Source organism: Mustela lutreola, chromosome 3 (assembly GCF_030435805.1).
Source record: "Mustela lutreola isolate mMusLut2 chromosome 3, mMusLut2.pri, whole genome shotgun sequence".
NCBI lineage: Eukaryota > Metazoa > Chordata > Mammalia > Carnivora > Mustelidae > Mustela > Mustela lutreola.
The window spans coordinates 1,263,373-1,289,606 of NC_081292.1; the positions used below are offsets into that span (position 1 = coordinate 1,263,373).

Here is a 26,234-nt window from a genome sequence, read left to right on the forward strand (position 1 = left end):
AGAGGGCAAACATCCTGTCCCCCCCCCACCCCCAGAACCCCACCTCTTCTGGGGGCTGGAGGAAGCTGTGAAGCCTGGGCCACTTCGCACACGGCTAAAGGTAAGGGACAGGAGGGCCCTTGCCTTGGGCAGCCACCACTTGACCTCGCCTGCCCCACTTGGGCTCTCTGCACCTGAAAACACCCAGCTATGGGTCCAGGTTAAGTCAGGAGGCCTCCTGGCAGGGCCCCCAGAGACCAAACTCCAGCCACACCTCTCCGGACACAGGCAGCAGCAACTCCTACTTCCATCAGTTAAAAAGAATTTATTTGGGCCGCTGGGCGTGCGGGGATAGCGACGCGGCTCGGGAAGAGGGGGCAGCGCGAGCCCTCTCTCTGCAACCTCCGCGCACCCGGGCCCCTCCCGCCGCAGCCGCCCGCCCGCTACTCCCGGTAGTGCACCCTCTGGTGCTGGATGAGCTGGGAGCTCTGGCCGAAGGCCTTGCCGCAGGCGCCGCAGGCGAAGGGCTTCTCGCCCGTGTGGGTCCGCAGGTGGCGGAAGAAGTGGGAGCGGCCGCGGAAGGCCTTCCCGCACTCGGGGCACTCGTAGGGCTTCTCGCCGGTGTGGATGCGCTGGTGCTCGATGAGCACCGAGCTCCAGATGAAGGCCTTGCCGCACTGGCTGCAGGCGTACGGCTTCTCGCCAGTGTGCAGCCGCTGGTGCCGCACGAGGTTGGAGCTCTGGCTGAAGGCCTGGCCGCACTCGCCGCACTTGTAGGGCTTCTCGCCGTTGTGGATCCGCAGGTGCTGCGTGAAGTGCGAGCTGTGGCTGAAGGCGCGGCCGCACTGGCCGCACTCGTACGGCTTCTCGCCCGTGTGGATGCGGTGGTGCTGGATGAAGCCCGACCAGCCGCGGAAGCGCTTCCCGCACTCGTGGCACGCGTACGGCTTCTCGCCCGTGTGGATGCGCTGGTGCTTGAGCAGCAGCGACCGGTACTTGAAGCTCTTGCCACAGGCCTCGCAGCGGTGCGGCTTCCCGCCCCGCGGGCCGCCCTGCCGGACCCCAGGCCCCGACCCCCGGCTGCCCTCCAGATCGCCGGGCCGCTCGGGCTCCCCCGCCGCCCCAGGGGCTCCCTGCGACAGCAGCGTCACGCGCCATGGGCCCCTCTTCTGGGAGCAGGGCGCGGTTCCCGGCGGCTGGCCCGTAGGCCGCTCCAAGCTGGACTCCTGCCCAAAGCGGCCCCCACACCGGGGTCTACGGGAAAGGGTCCTCAGTGCCCCCCCGGCCTGGTCCGCCCCGGCTTCAGGGTGGTGGGGGTCGGGGGACGACGGGGCCTGCTCCGGCTCTGCCTCTGAGTCTGAAAAGAGATGGGGAGGGGCAGATGGCACCCCCCCGGGCATCCGCCACTCCCTCCGCCGCACCCCGGCTCTGCCGCTCTAGCTGCTGGAGCCCGGGGTGACAGCGGACCCGCCTGGACCACGCCCCCTGCTCCAAAAGGGGCCGCCGGGCTCCCGGCAGGGATGGGGCCACTTCAGGGCACCGCCGGGAACAGGATGGAGTCTGGGTAGCCACCGTCTCCTGGCCTGGCCCGCTGCTCCTAACACTGTGGCGGGGAGGGTCGGCTCCCAGGGATTCCATGGGGTGGCGTGAGGGCGGGCGTGTGGCTAGGGGTGGGAGGAGTGCTGCCCCAGCCAGGCTGTAGGGAAGGGGGTGGGGACCAGAGCTGAACTAGGGGACTAGTGGAGGCCCAGGGCACCACACGATGGGTAGGGGATCCAGACGACTCTCTGGCTGCAGAGTGCCACTGAGCAGCGGATGCTGGCCGGCCACAGCTCTGGGGCTCAGGGAAGGGGTCTGGGCTGCACTCACAGCCTGGGGAAAGGTCAGTGACAGACTGGGACTGAACCGGGTAGGGGTCATCTCCAGGACAGAAACGAGCACTGAGGCAGGGACAAATGAGCTGGTGTCCTGGCAGTGGTCGTGCCCGATGCAGGGGTGCTGTGGAGAGCCCGGCACGCGGCAGCCATGGGACGTGCACTCGGGCAGGGCCGGACAGGGGTTCTGCTCACTCACCTGGCCAGCAGGTGTCTCTGCCGATCTGGACCTCCTCCACATCTTGGAGATCCAGGCCGGACGGCTCCTCCTCGGGCAGTGGCTGGGAGAGGGTCTCCGGGCTGCAGCCAGGGGAGTCTGGAGGCAAAGGGGGACGGGGGCTCATCTCCCCCTCCTCTGCAACCTAGCCCAGGCCTCGCTCAGCCGCCTGCAGAACGCCGCCTGCGCCTTGCCCTCCTGGGGGGCCCACGGGGCTGATGCTCCCCAAGAGCCACAAGGGGAGACAGGCGCAGCCATGGGACACTCCTTCCCTGAGAGCGAGGGCCCTCTGGCACTGCTTGGCTGCTCCGGAGTGTGGGCAGTCCTGGGAACATGGGCCTTTCTGGGCTGCAGCCTTCACACGTTGCCCTCTCCCAGCCCCCAAGTCGCTCACCACCACCTCCGAAGGCCCTGGGCACCTCCGGGCGGTGGGGGGGGGGGGTGCTGTGACACAGTGCTCTGCCTCTGTGGAGGCCCCAGGCCTGGGGATCTTGTGGACACGAAGGAATTCTGGGGCCAAGAGGGCGGGGCAAACTTTTCCGGCTGGAAGGGGCACTCCTTGTTTGTAAAAGGGCAGTTAGTCCACACTTGGACGTGGACACAGGGAGAACGCAGTTGGGGTAGGGGATCAGCCAGAGTTCAGGTCTCAGTGCCAAGGCGGGGAACCCTATCTGGAAAGCCTGCCTCTGCTTGGGGGCAGGGGGAGCTGCCCTGGCCACAAGGTCCCTCCCCACCTCCGGGCTGTGGTACGGTGGGGTAGGGGGGAGGCGCATCCTTCTCCGTCACCTGCCGCTGCCCATTGGCTGCCCCTCCTGCCCCAGGGCTCCAGACCATGCTTTCCAGAACTCATTCTGGAAGCTTGGGCTCTGGCGGACATAGCTTCATGCCAGGCCCCTTGGCCAGCCCCACAGCACCCTGGCTCCCAATGTCTCTGTCCTGTCCCACACCCCACCTGCCCAGCTCCCTGATCTGGAGGCTCAGGGATAAGTGGCCGCCACCTCTTTGGACCAGTTTCGTGCCCACCCCACCCAAAGGACAAATGGCTCCCCGCTCAAGGATGTCCTCTGCCCGCCCCTTCCCACCCCCTCCAGCACTGTGTCCAGCCAGAGTTTGGAAACTGGCTCTTGCGTCAGGTGATGTGGGAGACTGTGGGATCCAGCCCTGGTGCGGGCATGGGGACACCAGGTTTCCCTGGGCAGGCCCCACCCCCAGTGCTCTTTCCGGCCTGCACCACCCACTCTGGTCTGGGAGCAGGGAGGCTGGGGCTCCGGAAGTCCTGGTCTCACTGGCTGGAGGGCCCTGGGCAGGTTCCTGAGATGCTGGGGTCTTTCCTCTGAGGGCATGGGTGGACCACACGGCACTGAGGAACCCACCGGCAAGGGAAATGAGGCGCAGAGACGGCGAGCGGCAGTCTCTGCCCCGGACAGCAGCTTGATCGTGCGGCCCGGCTCTCTCTGTCCGGCTGCTCTCCTCCTTCTGGCCCCTTGGACCTCCGTGGGCTCCCCCACCCGCCAGCCACACCTCTTCCTTCACAGCCTGCCAGAGGCCCCATGCCTCTCTTCCTTTAGGGTGTCTTGGTTGTTTTCCTGGCAGGCAACAACCCCCCCGCCCCGCCCATTTCGGAACAGCACAGGGAGTGCTGAAGCTGCTGTCCACACCCCTTCTCGCTGGGCAAGACCCCTGGGCACCTGAGGGCACTTGGCTGTGACTCCGGGAGTGCGGCCCGGCCCCCAGGCTCTTGCTGGGTCGGGGGCAGCCCCACTCGCTGGGGCGGGAGGACTTGCATCCCCGGCACCAGTCTTCGCATCCAGCAAGACTGGCTTGGTCAGCATGTCTTCCAGGACAGTCCCTCCCTGGTCCTACGTCCTGCCTATTAGGAGACACGAGCCCCGAGCCCCAGCCTGCTGGGCCCAGTGGGGGGAGGTGGGCTTGAGGGCCCAGGCTTGAGTCCCAATGATGTGTTCTGAGTCCTACCAGCCTCCACTGGCTCACATCTGGGTTTCCATGTCCGTGTCAGCAACATGGGTACAGCAGGTCCTACCTTGCCAGGCTGTTGTGAGGGGGGATGTGAGAAACTGGAGGGGAAGAGCGGGCCCCGTAATGCTGACTGCATGGGGGACAGGCCTGAAAGCACCGTGCAGGGAGAGCCCTGCAGACTATGTGCTTCTTCCCGCAGCACCCAGCTCTGCCCCCAGCGCCAGCCTGGCCACCCCTGGGACGGGCAGGAGGCTGGGGGCCGGCCATCCCCGAGCCAGGCGCAGCGCAGGTTAGCAACCGCTCCCGTTCCGATCCTGGACTGAGCTGGGGGTGAATCCCACGTTCCCTAGCCCTGTGTGACCCCTGTGGGCCTCACTGTCCTCATCTGCTAATGCCCTGGAGAGGGCGGTCACTGGGCTCCAACACAGCCCGCACGGAGTCCTTGGCACAGAGCTGGCGCATCTCCGCCGTCATCACGTCACTTCCTGTAATGCCAAGAGTGGGATGAGACACGCCCAAGCCCTTGACCTGGCGGTCATCAGTTCATCGTGTCCTCGGCTGTGAGAAGTGAGGCCAGGCCTCCTGTGGCACGTGGGGCACGGGCAGAGCCCCTGTGGCTTCCTGATAGCTGAGTGCGAGTAAGACCCAGGGGCACCCCACGCCATGGGCTTGAACATCCTCTCCGCCCCTGGCCCCCACCAATCACTGGCTACTTCCACACCTCTGACATCCTGAGACCCGGCCAGGAGGGGGGACAGGCGGGCAGCTCCGTCCCTGCAGGTCCTGGGGGGCCCCCAACCCAAACTGGCCTGCCCAGAACTCTGGGTGCTATTTTCTTGGGGTGGGAACAGAAGCTCATAAAGGGAGAGGGCAGGACACAGGACCCTACCCCTGAGGCCGCTCTTCCCCAGTCCCCCAAACCCAGTCCCAGGGGACTCCGGGGAGCCATCGCTCACAGGGCTCGGTCTCTGGCCTCCGCCACGGATGCCCCTGGCCTGACCCAAGTGCGAGGGTGCAGGAACCCCAGCACCCGGTGAGCTGCCTTGTTTCCAGCAGGCAGTGCCAGTGGCGCGGGGCGGGCGGACGGTGCAGGGAGGCGGAGGGAGTGCAGCGCAGGGTGAGTACCGTGTTCATGACTGTGGAGAAGCTGGGCCTCGCGCTGGCAGGTTCCAGGTGTCCCTGGTGACGCAAGATTGACTGGGGACGGGACACGAGGGGGCTCCTGACTGTCCCCCAGGGTCGCCATCTTCCCCAAGGCCTGCTGAAGGTATGCACACCTGGGACCTGGGGAAATGAAAACCATGGCAGGATAAGGGGGTCAGAGGGACGAGTGGACGGTGGGGCAATGCCAGCTGCCCGTGAGCCGCAAGGGAGCCGGGGGCTCCTTCACGGGGCGTGGACAGGAACAATGATGCCGGAGAGGCCACGTGGGGCCAGGGGTGAGATCAGCTGGGCCCCTGGTACGTTTCTCCGCCACATCACATCACGTGGACAGCACCTGTACACCCGCAGGGACCCAGCCCAAGCGCCCATCCAGCACCGGTCTGGAACGCTGTCCCAGCCCAGAGCTTAAAGCACGTGGGCTCTCCCCGAAGAACGAAGAACGGCCCGGAGCGCTGCTGGGCGCTGCCGCCCCCGGGAAGGGTGAGAAGGCGCACTCCGCCTGCTGGAGCATGAACGTTCCAGATTAAATCTCAAGACAGTTCCTGAGGGGAGCACCGCCGACCTCCGACCCCGCAGACCCTGCAGAGCCCCGGAGGCTGCCGCTGGAGACCACACGGGCAGCCCACAGGGCTCTGCGCCTCCTCGAAGGTTCAAGGTACCTGCTTTAATTTGGTTTGCAAGAATGGTGTGTGCCGGGGGAGAAGGGTTTCCTTCCGCACTGTGGGGAAGGGGGGCTCCTTACTGGGGTGTGGCGAGGACACCGGTTACAGGACACTAACCAAGGGCCCCTAACAGTGTCTGCTTCAAGGACGTGGGCTCCTGGCCAGCGCCTGGGCCATCTCCGCACACCGCACCCCCTAATGACAGGAAGGGTCGCGGACTCTCAGGGAAGTGGACCCAGGTGGACGCAGGGTGATCCGCAGTCAGGACGTCCGGGCGCGGGCCCTCCACCTCTTACGTCCAGCTCAAGTTACTCGGTCCGCTTCCCAGGACTTCTCAGGGAAGGGGCACGCTCCCCGCCCCGGCTGTCCGCGCGAGGGTGGCGCCCACCCGGCCGCCGGCACGGGCTCCGGCCGCAACTGCACCCCACTCGGCTGCAGGCGGAGGGACAGACACGCCCCGGCCAGGAGCAGGCCTTCCCGCCCTCTCTCCTCCTGGCCCGCAGCCTGAGCCCCGCGGGGAAGGGCCCGATCTCGGGGCGCTGGGCGGCAGGGCGCAGGCTGCCCGGCCGAGGACCTCTCTGTCTCCGCGTCGCACCTGCACCGTGGGCACCAAGCCGGCTGCGTCCCCGCGGTGCCCGGCGCGTGGGAGGCGCCCCGCACACGGACGCCCGCGCTCGCCGGGGGCCGGTGCGCCCGCTGCGGCCCGCACCCCGCGGAGGCCTCCTCTGCGCCCCGGAGCGGCGGGGCGCCCACCCGCGCCCCCAGGCCGGGCCCGGGCCGAGGTCACGGCGCCGCGGGGTGCGGCCGGGGCGGGGCCCGCGGGGACGACGTGCGAGCGCGGACCGGCCGGGAACCCCGACAGCCGCCACCGCCGCCGCCGCCGCCGCCGCCGCCCGGCGCCCACTCACCTTCCGAGCGGGAGGCGGCCGCCCGCGCGCCGGCCGGAAGTGCGCCCATGCCCCGCCCCGGCCCGCCCGCGCGCACTTCCGGGACGCTCTGGGCGCCGGAGGACACCGCCTCCGTGGCGGGGGCGTGGCGGGGGCGTGGCGGGCGGCCCGAGTTCTCCAGGAGCCGCTGCGCCCACCGCGCGGTCCGTGCCGCGCGGCCGCCCTCGCGGGGTCCAGCTGGCCGCCGTCAGTCGCCGCCAGATTCTCTTCTTTTACGGGGTGTCTCAACCGCCCTCCGGGCCGCGGCGCGCCAAGTGTTCCCGAGCTCCCGGGCGCGCGGAGGCGCGGCCGCAGGCTCTCCCGAGCCCTCACCGCGGAGCGCCTCCTGCACGCGCGCCCCGTCGCTTCTGCGGTCGCAGCGAGGGGAGCAGGCGTCCGGCCTTGCAGGAAAGCGGACAGCCGGCACGGCTCCGCGAACTCACCCGGCGGGATGGACGCCGGCCCTTCGGCCGGGCGGGTGGACAGCACGAGGACAGCCAGGGAGCTCCAGGCTGCGGGGATGCCCAGGACGCAGGGAGGGAGCCCAAACCCAAGAATCCCGGCATCTGGTCCCAGGTCCCAGGCGGGTGCCAGGCGGCAGAGAAGCTGGGGCATCGGGGACAAGTGAAGGACTCGGTGTGGGGAGACGGGGTGAGCGCTGGCAAACAGGCAGCGGCAGCCCCGAGCCGCTGACCCCTGGAGGGTTAAAACCTGCAGACAGGGCAGCCTCCTGCCACAGCTGCCTCCCTTGCCCGCACCTCAGGCTCCCAGCCCTGCAGGTTCTCGAAGAACCTCCCGCTGCTCGCCTCTGCCTGACCTCGTGCCAGGCCCTGGGCCAGGAGCAGGGGTACGTTGGGAACAGGCTAGCTCCCTGACTCAATGGAGCTGCCATTCCAGCACGTGGGAGAGAGCACACCGCACGTCGGCAAACACATGGGCACCACAGCCCCGGTAAGAACTTGGAGGAAGCTTCCAAGAGCCTAGCGATCCAAGGACGGCTCAGGAAGGCAGTGACACCAGAAGGGAGGAGGAGAGTGGGGCAAGCTAGTCACACAAAGGCTAGAGAGAAGAGTATTCAAAGCAGAAGAAAGAGCATGTGCCAAGGTCCTGAGGCATGAGTGTTGCCCAGGGTTTTGCAGCAACCAGGCAAGCTGGGAGTGTGGTGAGCCAAGGGGGAATGAAACAAGGTGGACAAGCAGTCTTGAAGGCACCATTAGGAGCCTGGGTTTTAAGTGCACCGGGAGCCACGGAGGGTCCTGAGCCGGGGCGTGAGATCGGCTGTGCATTTTAACAGCAGTTTGGGACAGCAGGGAGGCAGGAAGGGACAGATGATGTAGGTCGAGAGTGGGCTGGGTAGGGCCCGTGTTGGGGACCAAACTAACAGCACCTGCTGCTTGCTGGGATGTGGGGCACGATGACTTGGGGTTCAGGCTGGAGTTTGACTTGAAAGCCTGCTTCGAGACAGGGCAGTGCCACAAGCCGAGTTCTGTCTTGGACACGCGGCCCACGATACACAGAGGTAGCTGGGGGCTCCCAGTTCCCCTTCTCAGTCTGTCCCTCACCGTCTCCTTGCTGCCCTGTGCGTGGCCCTGCTGGGTTAGCTTCAGTGGGGTGGAGCACCCTCCTGTTTCCTACGAGGTTGAGGAGGTGGGGGTGGGTAATTACTGGTGTGGAGACTCCCAGCCAGTCAGGTGTCCCGCCTGCCTCTGCCCCACTTTCAGGGGGCCACAGCCCCAGCTGCCCAGTAGCCAGGCTCCTCAGCCTCCACAGAGCTCCTACCAAGTGTGTGGGGTTCTGTAGAGAGCTGCCTGGCCCTCCCCTAGCCAACAGCTCTGCTCTTCTCTGTCTTGCCTGTGTGTCTCCCCACCGGTCCCTGACTCTGGGTCTGACCTGGAGTTCCATCCTTAGCCAGGTCCTCAGCCACTGGACATCGGCGCTCTGCAGGACACTGAGCCGCTTTCTCGCTCCCACCACCCAGCGGACGCCGGTAGCACCTCCCTTCAGTTGTGACAAACACAAAATGTCTCCAGACATTACCACGTCCTCTTCTGGGGGGCAGGAGTGGCCTCAGGAGAAGAGAACAACAGTGTGGCAGGGCGCGCCGACCCAGGCTCTGCAGTAGAGGAAGCAGGCAGAGGGCCTCCCAGACCCCCTCCAGCGTTATGAGTACAGGCATCAGCCGCCAAAAAACCCCTAGTTCCCCAGCATCTGGGGCCAGGAGGCCCATGTCCGTGGAGGGACATAGTATTTTGTCCCCCGAGGGCTCACTCCCATCTTGAGCCAGCAGACTCCATCTCTGGTTGTCAGTCTCTTACGAGTCTGGTTCATGTGAGGCAGCCCCCAAGAGACCTGGAAGAAGTGACCAGTTGGGTCTCTGGCTCTGCAGGCCCTGGGGAGTCCCGACTGCACCCCTAAACTGCAGGGAGATGAGCGGGACCCAGCGAACGGGTCAGAACAGAGTTTATTACGGGGGAAACAGATTATCCACAAGCAGCAGGACAGGACATGTGCTGGGGAGAAGGGTGGCTGGAAGGTACCAGAACCAGTGCAATGCCGGTCGGGATGGAGGCAGCGCTCCATGGAGCGTAAGCCACAGAACTCGGATAAACCGAAATGGAACGCGTCCCCAGATGCGCACGTGCTTGCGCTCTGGGGCCTGAAGGACATGAAGGGATCGGAGCCGGAGCCCGTCAGAGGTCACTGCTGGGAAAGTCCCATTTTCGGCCGCGTGGGACCCACAGCTGCGCGCCGAGAGCCCAGTGGACGCGCTCTGCCGGCGGTTGAAGACGATCCCAGGACGCTGCCGGAGCTCACCAGGACTCACGCACGTGTTAGAACCCGACGGCCACAGGGTGGTGCAGGGACTCGGGGCCCACATAGTGTGACAGGGAGCTCGTGCGGATCTCGGTGCTGGCATCCACGTGGGCACCGGGCAGGAGGCACGGGGGGGGGGGTGCTCAGGCTGCAGGCCTGGGAAGCCCACACCTATGGAGACAGCAGGCAAGCCCAGCAGCAGTGTCCCCAGGGCCCCCTGGCCCTGTCTGGATCCTGGCAGGACTCTGGTCAGGGGGAGGACCCTGTAGTTTGTGGAATGGGCAGCCTGGAGTTTGGGACACCAGGAGACCGCCAACTCTATGCTCAGTGCACAGAGGTCCCAGGAGGCACGGGCCCCACCCAGAGCAGAGCTGTGTCCTTGGGCGAGAGACCGGAGTCTGCCCCTCATCCACGTGGCTGGTCCCAGCCTGAACTGGTCCTCAGTCCATTTCCTTTCTGGTCCAACACTGCTTCCCTGGGCCTTGGGGACACCCCTTTTACCCCTCTGTCGTGGCTGAGAACCCTGTCCTCGCCGATCCTGCTCCAGAGCAAATGTCCAAGTGTCCTCTGTGCCACAAGCTTCTGCTGCGAGCACCAGGACTCAGGAGCCCGGGGTTCAGCTCCCCGAAGCCGAGGTCTCCGGGCTGTGTCCGGACCTGCATTGTCCGCGGTGTGTCTTGGGGCCTCGCTCACTTGCAGGGAAAGGACCAGCACACTTGGTGTCCAGACTGGGGATGGACACAGAGGCTGCTGCAAATCAAGGCCAGGAAGCACCCCGGTGCCTATAGCCTCCTCAGGACCGCAGTGGGCCTGGTCACAGGACAACCCCCCAACTGGCAGGCGGAGGAGGAAGCAAAGCCCCACCGGCTGCCCACTCTGCCACAGCGCTGGCGGCCACCTTCCCTCAGATCGGGCCTGGCAGGGGCCCCGCGGGGATGCGCCGGCCCGGCTCACAGGACGCCAGCGTGAAGGACGATCCACATCACCTCCCTGGGTCATCCGCAGGTGTCCTCCGTGGCTCCCCGCCTGGTGTCTGTCCCGCGCCCTCCAGGCTGGGCCAGGCGCTGAGGTGCTCTGTGGGCGCGGCCCTAAGTGGTCCCGGGCATCGGGCTTTGAGAACCACGCTCAGCCGGGGGTCCCTGAAGGTTTTCCATGGGGAAAAGGCATTTCTCTGGGACCGTCCCAGGATGCTGGGGAAGTTCTTGACGTTGTCTGTGGGGTTTCTGCCTGCAGCGCTTCCCTAGAAGGCAGGTGGTGTCTGCATTGCCTTCCTGGGTGCAGCGGGCCACGGGTGTGAATTTTGTGGCCTTCAGAGAGGCTAGGGAACCGGTGAAGGGCCCTCGGGGTGTTCGCTGCCTTCACGGGGCTCTGCGAGGGGACAGGAGGCGCCGCTCACCTGTCGCACCACCCCGTCCACCTGCTGGGGGTCACCTGCCCACCAGCACCACCCCCACTGCCCAGAGATTGCCAGCCCAGCCCCGCCCCCGCGCCCCCAGACGGAGAGGACGTCTGGGTTAGGGCCTCTCCGCTTGCCCCGCACCCTCCTCACCGCCTGCCGGGGCTCAGGGCTGGCCTGTCCGGCTGGACGGGTCACTCTTACGCATCAGGAGCTTCCTGACCAGGGTGATCTGCTCTCACAGCCAGAAAGGGACACGAATTACCTTTTAAACAAAGAAATGCAATTATGACCTGGCTTGCCCCACCCCCACTCCACTCCTGGCGCAGGAGCCAGACTGGCCCGTGCTTGTGGCCAGGTCCTGACCCACGCCCCCCAGCCTGGACAGCAACAGAACGGGGCAGCGAGGGGGAGCATCAGGTCTCAAAGAAGTTAAGGAAGTTAGAAACTAACATTTCAAACCCACGTAAACCTCGGAAACGTCGTGGGTATGATGGGATTCGAGAGCAGCTCAGAGCCCCGCCCCCGGTCCCGGCGGGTCGGGAGCCCCGCACTGCCGCCCGCCCGCCGCCCCACTCCCCTGCAGGGACACGCTGGGGTTATTTCCAATTTTTCTGACATTCCACATGCACTAGCGACGTTACTGCGCGTGCACAGAGGTTCCCTACGGGATTTTAACGAGCGAGACTTCTGGGCTAGCACGGTAGGGTGCGTCTCTAACTTGCTATGAAATGCGGTTTTGTTGCTAAAGTGGACTGACCGCTGCTACCAGGACCGCGGACTCCACAGACTGTTCTCGCGGCAGGAAAGATGCAGGTGTTTACTGACTCAACTGTGTGCATCACGGCCTTATGCCCTACGCTCAAAGCCTTTTCATCATTCCCAGCAGAACCCTGCACCTGTTAAAGGGGAACATCTCCTGCCGGGCGGTGTGGGGGAGGCACGGCCTCGGCCCCTCCCGTGAGTGCAGGCCGCACGGCGGTGTCCCCGCCGGCCTCTGGCACTCTGCCCCGGGCTTCCGAGGCTCCCACTCCTGCGACCCAGGGGTCTGCGCTTATTTCCCTGGCGGCTGACAGCTGAGCCCGCGTCTGGCGGCATTACCACGCTTGTCTGGTGAGGGACACTCGAGCTGTGTCCTCCAGAGGCCACCGCGAATGCCTGCTACAGTACCGCACCCCCCGGCGCCGGAGGAACCCTACTCCCCTTCTTCGCACCGGGGTCCTCTGGGAGTCCCAATGCTGACCTTCTCGCCAAGAGCCTGCTCAGCCCTTCAGTCCAGTACGCGGGGACAGTGTGTGGATTCTGTGTAGACGGTAGGTCACTTGCTGACGACCACACTCGGGGGTTTCTACTGTAATCCTAGTGCGTTCTTTCCTCCTGGCCTGGCTCCGGGCGCAGGGGGAGCCGTGAAGGCGGCCCCCTTATGTTCTGCCCTCAGAGGGGACGTGGGCCGCACGGGAGCCCGGGCCACAGCACCGTTCCGGGTGCCGGGAGAGGTTCCGTACGGGTTTAGACAACGCTGCGATGCTCCTTATTTATGAAGGCATCCGAATCACGAACGGATGGTGGGTTTTGGCAGAGACTTAACTCTGTGATAACAGGCCCCTCCCCCATCGGTTGAGGGGAGAGATCACATCCGTTTTGAGCTACTTTTGCCTTTTCTGAAGGAGACCTCACCTGGCTGTACTATGAGCTGCGCTCCTGCCCTTTGGGACCGGGTCTGTCCGCGCCGTGCTGGCCTCTGCAGCCGTGAGCACAGACATCCGGGCTGTCCCAGCTCATAAAGTAAGGCAAGGGGTTTCCTCTTTTCAACCTTTGAGTCCCTAGAGGACCAGAATGGGTTCCTGACCCCCTGTATGCCATCTGGACTTGCATTCTTCGAGGAAGACTCGAGACTCCGGACACACCCCGCGTGGCAGGCACGGGGTCTCTGGGCCGCTTGCTCGTGCACCAGTCTCCCTTCCTCGTCTGTGATCCCGTTCCCTGGCCCCGAGCTTGGGCTTCCCCGATCCCTGGTGTCCCTGCTGTCACGTCCCCTTTGCATTCCTGACGGTTCGGTGGCTCCTGCTCTGTTCTTGGACGCTGCTGCTGGCCAGTGCCAGCCTGAACGGTCCTGGTAAACAACCAGCATCCACTGTCTCCTGCCCACAATGGCCTCCGTGCCCATGGGTTATGCCGCTCTCTGCTCCTTGCGATTTCCTCCGTGCCACAGTGCGTTTGTTCCGTTCTCGTTTTTGTAACTTCCGAAGCCGGAGCTTCGGCTTCTGATTTCTAGCTTGTCTGCTGTCGGGACGGAAGTGCTTGGGGGTGACATGACCCCATGCAGCTTCTGTGGCTCCCAGAGAAGCCGGGCGAGCCTCTCTTTAGTGTCAGGGAGGTCTGCACGTTTTATAGATTTTTTTTTTTTTTTAAATTTGGGTCAGATTGTTGAGAGTTTTCTTTTTCTTAGGAGAGGAGTTTCACTAGAACAATAGAAAGCCCCTCAAAACTTCCAGAGAGACAGGAGGCAGAAAAGGCCACTCGCTGCTTTGAGATTGATTTTGTGACTTTTCTCATGACTCAACTGTACTGGAAAAACAAATTTCCAAGTCTTATTTTTTAAAATGTATTTTTCTGTGGCTCTCTTGTGGGCCAGTGCAGTTGAAGTCACCGGCAGCCTTCCTGGGAGAGGCGCTGAGGGCTGTGGGTGCGCACGGCCCGCCTCCCACACACACGGGCAAATGTCCGCCTCCCTACGAACACAACCCCATGGCAAGACGCCCACATCCAACGTGGGGCTAGACCTCACCACCCACCGCGTCAGCCAGGCTCACCCTGAGCTGACACTCCTGAAACACTTGCGGGGAGCCGGCCCTGCACCTGCGACTTCACACGACTCGCTGGGTCGGGGTAAGCCCCGTGCGGATGCCCACGTCACGCCACAGGAAACTGAGGCAGCATGAGGAGGTTAAGGGACATGCCCTTGGTCGCACGTCGCCAAGGCACTGGCTGGAGTCCAAGAGCCCAGGCTCTTCCCCACGCACTCCCTCTCTAGAAATCGGAGCCATGGGGTCAGAGCATGTATCTTTCTCTTCTGACAACCTGGCCATGACGAAAACCCACCTGGCTGCTGATGGGAGAGGCCGGGCCAGCCGCCGACTGTGCCGCCGGGACGCCCACCCTGCAGGGCGCAGAGCAGGAGGCCTGCCACCACCATCTCCACCTGTCATTCGTGTCTGGGCACCCATCCTGTCAGCCCTAAATGCAGAAACATATTTATCTCAGTATTATTTATAATGCTCGAAGCCAGAAACAGCCCACGTGCCCGTCAGGAGACAGTCAGCCCTCCCTCCCCCACCTCCAGGCAGCGGCACAGACCACGCTCGCCGCCCTCCGAACAGAAACCAGTGGCAACCTGGGATACAGATCCTACAGACACATGCGACCTGGCGTGTCTTAGGCCGTAGACAAGACAAACCCACACGCTGAGGAGGACATGGACAGCCCTGGACGTGCGTGCTGTGGGGGTGGCTGCTGGCCGGGCATCGCACCCTGCGCTCCAGCACCCCAAGACGAGCAGCAGGGCTCGCCGCTCTGGGCCCCTCCATGGCCTCCCAGGGTCTCCTTCTGCCTGGGGCCCCCCGCTTCCCCCCAGCAGTGGGTCTGGGAGGACGTGCGCCCGGACGGGCGACTCTCGCGCGCCCCTCCCCGACAACACCCAGCCTGGTGGCTGCCGGTCTGTGCACATACAGCTTCTGCGGAACTCGGCCACGCGCGTTCCCTTGTGCTGTCGGGGCTGCGGTCACATGCCGCAGTGGAGTTGAGCAGGGACAGACGCCTTAGGGCTGCAGGGCCAGGAACGGTCGCTATCTGACCCTTCACAGAAGACGTCTGCCGACCTGCTCCAGGTGCGGGAACGACCAGCGCGCGCCATCTGCCTCGTCGCGCTCCGAGTGAACGCAGGTCCTGTATTCTCTGCTGAACGTCTGAGAGTAAATCGCAGACATCATGACCGCATACCCCTGGGAAAACCTTAGTCCTTCCCAACAAGGACAGGTGGATGGCCGCGATCCAAGCAGGCCCCGGGAAACTGATGCAGCTCTGCCCCCCAGTGGACAGTGTGCACACGAAGTTTGCTAATGTCCCTGTGATGGCCTCTGCGGCTATCTTGCCCATCGAGGACCATACACGGTGTGTCCCCCTGGATCCCCTGCCAGGCCTGGGGTGAGCGGAGTCAGCTGTGAGGGCTGCGCTGGGGCCGGGCGGGGAGCCAGCTCCGGCGTCGAAACACTGCGGCTTCTAGGAAGAAGGGGAGCAAACACCTACCAGCCTGGAGAAGCATTTCCGCCGGGAGCACCTGCCCTCTGGCGTCTGTGACCTCCTGATGGAGAAACAGGTCTCCCCCTCATTCAGGGCCTGCTTGCAGGATGGAACCCCAAAGAGTGAGGCCATTCTGAGGGTCCCAACAGCTGCAAGTGTGGCATCAACATTTTCCTAGTGAAAGCCCATTACCTGCCGGTTGGCGGTCACCTGGCTCCCCTTACACTGTCGGAAACTCTGGGACACACCGGGCCACTCTGAGAACATGGAGCCTCCTCCAGGCCACTCCCAGGGGGAAACCAAGGTGGGCACAGCATGTGGCCTCACCCGGGGGATAAGATGGAACTTGGGGGCCAGGCAGGAAGAAGTGAAACTAACCTGGAGAGCTGCCCTCCGGGGGGCAGGGCGCACGGCCTCACAACCGAAGAGCCCCATGGCAGATGGGGCCGGCTCGAAGCTGCCCGCACATCCTCGGGACGTCTACCACGTGTCCGGGGCAGGAATCTCCCACGGTGGCGGCACAGGTCCTGAGGGACCCACCTGGGTGAGTGAGGCCGCTCACCTGGGCCAGGGGGACGCACAAGGGGTCGGGTGGGGGTGGGGCTGCTGCAGCCCGAGGAGGGAAGCCGGAGCACGAACCGCTGTCCCCACGGCCAGCTGAGTGGGGCCGGCCGGCGTCTGGTGCGGTGCTGGGGGCGCGACCGCAGAGCACAGCTCCAGCTCAGGGCCACCCCTCTCCCGCCAGGCTGCACAGGGAGGACCCGGCAGGTCGGGGATCTGCAGTCAAGTCTTCAAGAGAGCTGAGAGGGCTGAAGCCACAGCGGACGCCATGGGCAGAGGCCGCTGTGGAAGGTGCTGGGCCACTCGCAAGCAGCCATCTCCAGAGTCCCAGACGGCTGCTCGTGTCCCCAGCGTCTCTGGGGCCACAAGCCCCTCCCACGTTGTCGTGGTGTATCGGTCCAGGTCTTTAGCACACTCAAGCACCCGCTTCCCCCACTGGCTTGATTTTCCAGTCGGCGACGGGGTCGCCCAGGCACAGGCGTGCTGTGCTCCCGGAGCCCGCGGCATCGAGCAGGCGCTGCGGGAGGCACGGCTCCCATCGGCACCAATACAGCGCAGCTGCCCTCGCTCAGTGCTTCTTCCGGGGGTGACGCTTCCGATGGCGAATGAGACACGAGCTGTAGGCAAAGGTTTTCCCACATTCCTTGCACTCGAACGGCTTCTCTCCGGTGTGCGTCTTCTGATGTTTTAGGAGGTTGGAACCGCAGTTGAAGGCCTTCCCACAGTCGCTGCATTTAAAGGGCTTTTCTCCGGTGTGGATTCTCTGGTGCTTGGGGACGTCGGAGCTGTGCCGGAACGTCTTCCCGCACTCCTCACACCTGAAGGGCTTTTCTCCCGTGTGAACCCTCTGGTGGCGAAGGTGGTCTGTCTTGTGCTTGAAGACGCGGCCACACTCGCCACACTTGAAGGGCTGCTTTCTCTGAAAAGGCACGAACACAGGAACCCCCTCAAAGTCGTCTTGAAACGAAGCATCGAAGGCGTCGAACACCTGCTCCTCGTCTGCAGGGCTCAGGCCGGCCTTCCTGGCCGACGCTGACCTCTGGTTGACCCTTTTCTCCCCAGAAGCTTTCTCTTCTTTGGGAGTGTCCTTTAGCAAATCTCCTTCTTCTTTTGGGGTCTGTGCCTTCTTTTTGCCCCTGGGCTTTTCCATCTTCCTTTGTTCCCGGGAGAGGAAGGGCCACTAGAAGCCAGGATGGGCTGAGGAGAAAGGCCAGGGTACAGACGCCCCACTTCTTCCGAAAGCTCTTGCTTTAGTCACAGCTCTTGATCCTCCTGAGCTAGTGATGAGCGCTCTGGGCTCTGGGGCAGGGTCTGCACTGGAGAGAGGACGCCACCAATCCTTGTGCTGCCGGAGAAGCCAGACCGTGAAGGTTAGATCACACGGGTGTGCGCGAGGACCACAGCTGTGGGCCCCTGCAGTGCAGAGAGGCTAAAGGACAGATGGGGGCACCCAGAAACGTGGCCCTTTCTCTGCTCGCTGGTTCCCCTTTCAAACACAACACTTGCTCTAACCCTCTCCCAGGGGATGGGGTCTCCAGGCCTGTGTCCGTGGGCTCTGACATGAACCAGGGACCAGTAATGGTGTGGTCCCCATGTTCGTTTTTTTCCCCATTTTCTCCCTCCTTCTCCACTGCCTGTATTTGGGACCAGAGAATGTGCTCTCCACGTGTGGGACCCACAAGGGCCCCTTTGGAAGCTATCCTCCGGTCACCTAGGGCCTGGAGTCTGAGATGGATCAGATGTGGGGCTGGCTCCCCAGGGGCACCCCAGCCCTCCTCCCATGGTCCATCTCCATACAGCAGCCGGCAAAACCCCTACACATCTGTCCCAAATCCCAGTGGCTTCCCTCATACTTACGAGCCCTAGACCTGCCTGACTGGGCCCCCTCCTCACTCCCCTCCACCATCTAGCTTTCTTTAGGCTCCTCAAACATACCCAGTCCTTCCTGCCTCCGCGCTTGGTTGATTCCAGACACAGGCCAAGGGTAGGTGTGCATGAGGCCGGCCCCTCACGTCGGAGCTCTGAATGGGCCCTTCTCGGAGACGCCTCCCTGACTCCACCAAACGCCGCCCCCATTCCCTGTTCACTGACCAGGCTCCAGTCCTCCCTGGGGCCCTGAACCAGAGCCCACTCCTTAAACACCTAGATCTTGCGTACACTGTGAACACCTGATCCCTAGCTCCATCTAACGGCACCCAATCCCACCACAAACTCACATGGGATCCAACAGCTCCCCCCCCCCCCCGTGTTTGTAGGAGTGTCACAGCCCCTAGTTCTTTTGTGGAGTTCCCTCTTCTGTCTCTGTAAAGGTATCTCGTGGCCTGTGACGGCTACCGTATCCCTGACAGGCTGTCTCACCCCAAAATGTGATGTCCTAGGTGGTAATGACCCAGTGGTGTATTTTTCTTTGAATCGTGTTTTCCATCTCATTTATCTACCTGAACATTTTCATCTGTGCGTCTGTCCAACTCGTGTGTATGACGACACTGTAGCGTTTTAAATAAAATTTTTAAAGTAATCTCTATGCCAACGTGGGGGCTTGAACTCAAGACCCCAGGGGGAGCGTGCCAGGCTCCACGGACGCAGCCAGCCAGGCAGGTTCCGCGAGGAGCCGCTCTCAGCACCCGGGCGGAGCCTGACCCGAGGGCGAGGGCAGCTCGTGGGGCTGAGGGCGGCCCGGGGAGGCGAGTGCGCGGAGCAGCGTCGGCGGGAAACCGCAACACCAGCAGCGGCCGGGAAAGCGCCCTCAACCCCGGCCCCACCCACTGCAGCGCCCGCGCGGGGCTCCTCTGCGCTCCGGGCTCCTGGGGGACCGGCTCCGAGGCGGCGCCTTCCCGCCGGCACCGCCAGCTGCGAGGCCGCAGCCCGCACGCCGCGCTCGGGAACCGTCCTCGGGGCTCGTCCCGCCGCCCAGCTCCAGCCGGCAGGGCCGGACCGCGGACCCCGCGCGCCGCACCAGCCGCGAACCGCGTCGCCCGACGGCCAGGCCCGCACCTCGCAGCCGCCGCGGCGCTCCGGCCACCCGGCCCCAGGGCTGCGGTGCGGCGCGCGGGGCAGCGCCGGGGCAGCGCCCTCCCCTCCGGCCAGGCCTCCTGAGGCTGCGGGGAGCCCCCGCGGCCCGGGTCCCCGCCAACCCCGCCGTCGGAAGCCCGGGGCCCGGCTCGGGACCCAGAGACGCGCTCGCGCCCCGCCAGCCCGCCGGGCCCGCCCGCAGCAGCCGCGAGCGGGGCCGGCCGCGGAGAGGGCCCCGCGGGCAGCACGGCGCGGCCCCGCCAACGGCCTCGGGGCGCCGCGTCACCTCGATCCGCTCCGAGCGGCTCCTCGCCTTGTCCCCGCGGCGCCCGGGAGCCGGAGGAGAGGCCGCGGCCGGGGTGCGGGCCCGAGCGACGCCGGAGGGAACCGGCGCGTCCCCGGCTGCAGGTCGGGGCCCGGGACCGACGCCCGCCCCGGCCGGCCCCGCCGCCCCCGCCTCCCGCGCCAGCGCCCGGCCGCGCGCCCAGCGGAGCAGCCGGGCCGCCGAGCCCGCCGGAAGGACCCGCCCCTTCCGGCGCCGCTCTAGGAGGAGGGGCCCCGGGCCTCTCAGTGGTACCGCGCGCGGCCCCGCCCGGCTCGTCCCCGCTTTTCCATTTCCGCAAGGCCCCGCCCCGGCCCCGCCCATGCCCCGCCCCGGCCCGCCCCTCACCTCTGCCCCGGCTCCCGGACCCTGTCTTCCTCGCACCGACCTCCCTCGCCTCGTCCTCCCCTCCCTCGCCGCTGCGCCCCTCCCTCGCGGCATCCTCCTCTCCCTACCCCCTGCGCCCTCGCCCCTACATCCCCTCCTTCGGCCTGTCCTCCTTCCTTCACCCCTGCGCACTCTTCCTTTCCCGGTTCCCCACCCCCCTCCGCTCTTGCCCCCTCCCTCGCTCCCTCCCTCGCCCCTGCGCCCCCCTCCCTCCTCTCCAGCCCCAGACGGTGCTCCTCGCGCACCGCGGGTGTTCGGGGCGCTGGTGCTCGCTCTGCCTGGGCTGTCCTGGGAGCTCAGCCTCCGTGGAGCCCACCCGGCCGCCCTCTGTGCCCCTTTCCTGCTTCCCACAAACTTAGCCGCTTACCGCCGCACTTGTCTGCTAGCAGGGTTCGTGCGGGCGCGCATCCTGGTGCCCCGACCAGCCGCCGTCCAGTGCGGGTGCTGCAGGCTGCAGCTGGGTGCCAGCTGGCTGCGTTCTCAGCCGGAGGCTCACCTGGGGAAGGAGCCTCTTCCACACTCCCCTGCTTACTGGCAGGACGCCTTTCCTGGGGGCTGTGGCAGGGAGGGCCTGCTTCTCATTGGCCGCTGGCTAGAGGCTGGCCGTGGGTCCTAGTGGCCCCCAGCCATTCCCTGTGGTGTTGCCCCCTCCATGGGCAGTTCCCAGCGGCTGTTTGTTTCTTTAGGGCCAGCAAGAGAGCCTCTGTCCCGGGTCTGCACAGATGGAGTCTCATAGAGTGTAGCCTTACTGTGGGAGTGACGTCACCAGTACACTGTAACCTCAGGCCTGACGTCCTGTCTGTCACTTCTGCCATACTGTGGTTTCGAAGCAAGTCCCAGGTGCCACCTGCATTTAGGGAGGGAGTGGTCTCCGTGACGCCACAGCTGGTCTCTTCCCCTACCTCAGACTCCTGGGCCTGGCCCTGTGATTTTTTTTCTAGCACATTCCAGGCTCTGACATACTCTGATATCTCCTTATTTGTGTGTTTATCAGGCAGAGGCAGGCCCGGAGGGCGAGTAGAGCGGGGCTCCGGGCTGCCGGGGTAAAGCAAAGGTCACAGCCTGGCCAGTCAAATCAATGTTCGGTTTCCCGGTGGCGAGCGGTGGGGGGGGAGTGGACACCTAACATTGGTAGGATTTAAAAGTGCCCCTCGATGACTCTTCTGGGCGGCCGGGGGCCAGAACCACTGCTCCAGAGCACAGGAGTGGGGACGCTCGCAGGGGCTCAGTGAGGCCTCAGATGCCTGGTGCTGAGTGAGGACCTAAGCGTCAGGTGTCAGGTTTCCCATTCCTAGAAGCACCGATTCCTTGCCCGTGAGCGGATCCTCGATTATGCATCACACCCCTGGCCCCTTGAGCCTGCGGTTAGTGACAGGCGGGTGGTAAGTACGCTCCTTCCCCGTGTTCGTCTGCTGACGGGCCTCATATGTCTCTATATATGTTTCTTTTTAACGAGGCTCCACACCCAGCACGAAGCCCACCCCGGGGCCTGAACTCACAACCTGAGATCAAGACCCGAGCTGAGACCAAGCGTCAGTGCCACGCAGGCGCCCCACGGGCCGGCTGTGGGAAGTGAACGATTGGGGGTTGCGCGGGTGGCAGCAGGCCTGGGGAGCCCGAGCCCTAGGTCAGGCCCCCGCTCCCCTCCAGCGTCAGTTCTCTGTCAGGTCCGCCTGGCCCCAGAGGCTGCGCGGCACTGGCGTGGCTTCTCTGGGCGACTGTAGGGTTGTGTGACCGTGTGGACTGCACGCTGCGGGGGCACAGAAGGCTTTCCTGTGGCCACGGCCTTCAAGGCTTGCTTGTCGACGGATGCTCCCAGGTCAGGGCTCCTGGGATCGGGCCCTGGGCCGGCGTCCTCTGTCCTCTGTCCTCTGTAGTGGGACGAGAACTGAGTTCCCGCACAGACACTTCCACACCCACAGCTCAGCTCAAGCTCTTTCTGGGAGGAATGAGGATGTCGGGGGAGAGGGGAGCCACGGAGAGGCTTTCCCCTGTTTCTCCGTTCCTGCCCCTTGCCCCCCACTCTCTGAGACCCTGTGGCCAGGCGCCAGCCATCCCTCCACCTCCAGCAGCCCCGCCCCGGAGCCTGGTGCCCTCCCCGGTGCACCCTCAGGCAGGACACACCTCTGCCTGGAGCCTCCTCTGAGGCCAAACCACATGGGACCCCTCACCAGCGCGGGGGGGAGCCCATGACTCCTCTCCATCTGGAAGGTTCCAGGTGGGGCCCTGGGTCCATCAGCTTCTGCAGACCCAGCGGTCACCAGAGGGCCAGTGTTTAGCAAGCTCCATTGTCAGGAGCCTCTCTTTTGGGTCAATGCCTCATCCTTGGTTCTCGCAGAGAGAACAAGAACAGGAAATGCACGTGGCCACCTGCTTCCTGTTTTGGGAGAAAGGATGTCCTGAGACCACCCCAGGGTGGGGGGGCGGTGAGTGGACAATGGCAGCTGAACTGGGGGGTGGGGGGGCTTGGGTGGGCAGGAGAGGGGAGGAGCCCGGCGCTGTGGGGAGGAAGGAGGCTGCCGGGCTGGTGTGCCCAGGGACTGTCTGCGTGCGCCCTCTCCCCGGATCCCTTGTTCGGGCCGGCAGCCCTGAGGGCCCAGAAGAGGGAGCAGAGCCTTCTTGCTGAGCTTGCTCCCAGGGCCAGGACTGGGTGGGGGCACACAGGGCCTTTAGGTGGCCCCAGGGGCTGGTTCCGAGGTGTGAGTGGAGAGAGAGCTTGGGAAGGGGTTCCTCAGCCCAGTGGGCTTGTTTGTCCTCTCCATGTCGGGGGTCAGTTGTGGGGGAGCAGAAGGGAAAGGGTGAGCGGGCGGACCCAGTACGGGGAAGGGGATAGAGGGTGACAGAGCCTGCACTCCCCTTCCCTCCGGAACAGCTCCAGGGGTCAGAGCGGAGACCACCAGCATCACCCCTGGCACAGGAGCACCAGCGCCTGGTGGCCAGCACCTGAGTCAGCCTCCACACGGATCCTAGGAGACGGGTTCTGCTCTCCTCTGGCTCTGTGGGCCAGGGGACCGTGCACAGAGAGGCCGCGTGGCTGGCCAAGGTCACGCAGCTGGGAAGTGGCCCATTCAGACTTGAGGCCTGGCCAGCAGGTCAGCCCGGGGGCTCCTTGTCATCTCAGCAGCTCCCACGCACACTGACAAAGGCCAGGGAGCCACACGGCCACCAGCTCCAGAAGTTACCAGCATTAGGGCTCTTGAGAAGCACCTTCTGGGCATTTGTGTACCTGCAGGTGCCCTGGGGTGAGGACCGCTGAAGTCTGACCAAGCCCCAGAGGCTGCTTTCCCAGCCGCGGCCTCTCCCTGTCCTATGCTAGTGACCTCTGGGATGGACACGTCCTTCCTTGTCTGTGGCGAGCCTGGATCTTGGAAGCCTCCTGCCCGGGCTTTCAGTCTAGAAGAAGGGACCTCAGCCAAGTGCCTGCTGTCACCCACTACAACCTCCTGAGGCCGGCCCGAGCCGAATCCCCACAGGAACTGCCGGTTCTGTGGGACAGGGAGGGAGAAGCCCGTCTCCATTTACAGAGGTCTGTGGGCAGAACCCAGTGCTCCTGGGCCAGCCGGCTGGTGCTGCTGCAAACGCATGGGGGACACAGGCGTCACAAATAGCCCTGACAGGTCACTGAGCACCCGGACGGACCGACGGACAGAGGACTGAGGAAGCCAGCAGGAGCTACCGGATGCACTCAGAAGGGCCACAGGCAGGGGCCCTTGAATTCTTGTTTTTTTGGGCACGTGCTTCAGCACCCCCATGTGTCTGCGGGTCCCCCCGGGCCAGGCTGTCACCAAGCCCCATCTCTCCCATCCTGGAAACACCTCCCTAAGCTCAGCCTGGGCTGACGCCACTCTGCCTGCTGCACAGAGCTCTGTCTCAGCCCCTGGTTATGGCCTGCGTCGTGTCCCCAGAATCCACATGCAGGGTCCTTCTCAGGACTTCAGAGGGTGACCGTGCTTGGAGATGGGTCTTTGTGGAGGTCATGAGGGTAGGGGAGGTCACTGGGGGCCCTGATCCCCACTGACCGATGCCCTTACAAGAAGAGACCAGGACATAGACACGCACTGAGGGATGACCCCATGAGGACGCGGGGGCAGGATGGCCACCTACACACCCACGAGAGAGCCCCGGGAGCAACCAATACCACTGACACCTTGACCTTAGCCTTCTGGCCTCCAGGACCGTGCGACAGTACCTTTCGGTCCTAGCAGCCCTCCAGCTCTGCCGCTGTCTCTCCTGCAGCCCCTAGGGTCTGCCTGCCCCCGGCACACTCCCCACCCTCACCCCCCAGCCTGGGGCCCCCATACTCAGCTGCATGTTCCTTGGGGGAGCGTTAGAGCCCCATGTCTCTGTGTGCCTTGTCCCCAGCTGGTCAGAGCTCGGGGCAGGGAGGTGGGGTTAGAATTTGTCCCATGAGTTGGAATCCGCGACGACCAGCGGGGGCATGGGGCACCGCGCACAGTGCTGTGGGCACTGGCGTATCTGGTGGAGGGAAGACTGTGTGTGACTTGGGGAACGGCCTGCCTTGAGGCACATCAGCCCAGGCGACTCTGCCGCCTCAGGCCGAGGGTGACAGCAGCCTCCAGACACAGGGAGGCCATGCACGCAGGGGCAGCGCGGGGGAGGCTGTCCGTCCGGTGGTTTGTCTTTCTCCCCCTCCCCCACCTGCCCATCACAGATTCAATCTCAAAAATCCCAGCTCTCTAGGAGCCTGAATCTAGGAGTGGGAAAGGCAAGGGCGTCTGACGGTGTCTGGACGGCGGGAGCATTGCTAGAGGCCGTGCGGGGGCTGAGAGCTACGCCTGACTTCTGGGCTGTGGCCCCTGTGGCCAGTTTGCCCTTCTGCTGGGCCCTGGACCTGGGCTTCACCCTCCTCGGGTCCAAGGCTGGGGGCTCTGAGGTCGGATGGTGGGCGCTGCTCCATAAGGACCGGCTGACGTCCACGTCCGGGTCCCTGCGGCTCGGAGTGTGTGGCCTCATGTGGCGAAGGGGCGATGTGGTGGGGTTGAATCTCCATTGGGTGGTAGCCCCATGTCACCACAAAGACCCTGGTAAGAGGGAGGAGGAGGCAGATTTGAGGCAGACGGGGGTGAGGGGACAGTTCCAGAGGCGCGGCGGACGCCCGGTCGTGTCTGTGAGAGCCATCACAGGGCCTGGCTCACGTGGCTGTGGAGACCGAGAGGTCCCCACGGCCCCGCAAGCTGGAGCCCTAGGGGGGCCCCTGGGGGGAGTGGCTGGAGCCTGAGAACTGAGAACCAGGAGGCCCAGGTCTGAGGGCAGGAGACGGCGGGCGTCCAGTTCCAGAAGGGCCAGTTTGCCCTTTCTGCCTTTTTGTTCCACTGGGGCTCAGGGACGGGGTGAGGCCCCCACATTGGCAGGGACCATCTTGGCGCTCCAATGCTAATGTCTTCTGGAAAGCCCCTCCCAGACACACCCAGAATCCGCGCCTCCCTTGACCCAGTCAGGCTGACGCGGAAACGCAGGGTCCCAGGCTCCGGAGGGAACGTCGCCCTTCCCGTCGGAGCCCGAGCCTCAGGACCACAGGTGACCGGTTGGAGCTGGTGTGAGCCGCCGCGTGTGGTCACGTGCCAGGCCGTCCTGAGCAGCGGAGGCAGCGGTGGAGCTGGATGGAGAGAGCGACACTGCCGCGGGCCCACTGTGTGGGGAGGGGCTGCCCACCCCGGATGAGAGGGAGTCGTCCCCTGGGACCACCTCCTGATTCCGGCAGTTCCTTCTGATGGTGACCGTCCCCTCCTGACCGGCCCTGGTGCGTCAGACTGGACTCGGTCCTCCTCCGGCCCCTCCCAACCACTGGCTCAGGCCTGGGGCTCTTCCCCATAGCGCTGTCGGCCTTCCCTGAGGCTGGTCCTTCCAGGAGGCCCCCCCTTGCCACGCAGCAGACAGGGAAACCCAGCTGGGGCGGGGGCGGCAGGAGCAGGGGTTCGTCTGGGTCACGGAGCAGGTGCGGCGTGGCGTTCATACGGGTCATGGAGCTGGGGCGTGGGCTTAGCTAACATTTTAACCCAGACGGAGTGACCCCCGAGCTCTGCTTTTATTTGCTGCCCTGGGAGGGGCTGTGTGGGTGAGCGTGTGCGGCCACGAGTGCGTACACCGGTGGGAGTAACATGACAGTGTGTGCACCCCCAGGAGCACGTGTGTGTGACAGTGTGTGATGAGGTGATGACGGAGAAATGACTCACTTTAACCCCACAGCCATTTCCCGCCCAGAGACAGGGGTCCCGAGGTAGGCAGTGTGGGGCTGATGCTCCTGTTCGCCAGTGATCTCCGCGCCCTTCCTGGATCCATGCTGCCCTGCCGGCCTCAGTGTGCTGCCTCATGGTGCAAAGTGGCTGCTGAGCCCCAGGCATCACTCGAGCCAGCAGGGAGGAGGAAGGAGAAGAAAGGCCTGTCTCCTCTGCCCCAGGGATCTGCCCCCCAGCTAGGCCTTGAGGTTTTCTTTAATAAGGAAAAAAAGGAAGCGGAAAATGGGAGGCTACTCCGCCTGCCGGAGTTACTTGGCAGGCAGGGTAGGACTCTGGGCTTCTCTACACAGGGGCTGTTGAGCTGCTGGGGATTGAGGGGTCTTCTAAGCCTTGCTCCATGCTGCTCTGATGGGGAAACTGAGGCCTGGACCCAGGCCTCCTCCCTCC

At 64.7% G+C, this 26,234-nt stretch overlaps 2 protein-coding genes across 9 annotated transcripts; both read right to left on the reverse strand.

The window, feature by feature from the left end:
• Positions 1-284: 284 nt before the first annotated feature.
• GLI4 (GLI family zinc finger 4) lies at positions 285-6,851 on the reverse strand. Of its 4 annotated transcripts, none has more exons than XM_059168778.1 (4): positions 6,782-6,851; positions 5,173-5,331; positions 2,053-2,169; positions 285-1,336 (listed from the first exon to the last, which is right to left on the reverse strand). In XM_059168778.1, the coding sequence occupies exons 1-4, from the start codon at positions 6,828-6,830 to the stop codon at positions 423-425; spliced, it is 1,239 nt and encodes a 412-aa protein (XP_059024761.1). In that variant the 5' UTR covers positions 6,831-6,851; the 3' UTR covers positions 285-422. The 4 variants fall into 4 exon arrangements, with proteins under 4 accessions (XP_059024761.1, XP_059024762.1, XP_059024763.1 ...); XM_059168779.1 differs by lacking the exon at positions 6,782-6,851 and adding an exon at positions 6,469-6,551; XM_059168780.1 differs by lacking the exon at positions 6,782-6,851 and adding an exon at positions 5,991-6,030.
• A 2,391-nt stretch (positions 6,852-9,242) lies between these two features.
• On the reverse strand, positions 9,243-19,349 carry ZFP41 (ZFP41 zinc finger protein). Of its 5 annotated transcripts, none has more exons than XR_009352138.1 (5): positions 15,687-16,437; positions 14,739-15,369; positions 14,112-14,246; positions 11,163-11,274; positions 9,243-10,981 (listed from the first exon to the last, which is right to left on the reverse strand). XR_009352138.1 is itself a non-coding variant. In XM_059168804.1 (5 exons), exon 2 carries the CDS (start codon positions 17,017-17,019, stop codon positions 16,438-16,440), a length of 582 nt encoding a protein of 193 aa, XP_059024787.1. In that variant the 5' UTR covers positions 17,020-17,214; positions 19,168-19,349; the 3' UTR covers positions 9,243-10,981; positions 11,163-14,246; positions 14,739-15,369; positions 15,687-16,437. The 5 variants fall into 5 exon arrangements, 3 of the variants coding, with proteins under 3 accessions (XP_059024787.1, XP_059024784.1, XP_059024786.1); XM_059168804.1 differs by adding an exon at positions 19,168-19,349 and having other exon boundaries at positions 11,163-14,246; positions 15,687-17,214; XM_059168801.1 differs by adding an exon at positions 18,308-18,688 and having other exon boundaries at positions 11,163-14,246; positions 15,687-17,214.
• Positions 19,350-26,234: the final 6,885 nt, after the last annotated feature.

Excerpts from the sequence above, each read along its gene's own strand:
- GLI4 (XM_059168778.1), bottom strand. The coding sequence starts at position 6,830 with ATGGGCGCACTTCCGGCCGGCGCGCGGGCGGCCGCCTCCCGCTCGGAA. Across the intron at positions 5,332-6,781 it reads GGCCGCCTCCCGCTCGGAAG|GTCCCAGGTGTGCATACCTT; the intron begins GTGAGTGGGCGC and ends TCATTTCCCCAG. Across the intron at positions 2,170-5,172 it reads TCTCCACAGTCATGAACACG|ACTCCCCTGGCTGCAGCCCG; the intron begins GTACTCACCCTG and ends CTTTGCCTCCAG.
- ZFP41 (XM_059168804.1), bottom strand. The coding sequence starts at position 17,019 with ATGGAAAAGCCCAGGGGCAAAAAGAAGGCACAGACCCCAAAAGAAGAA.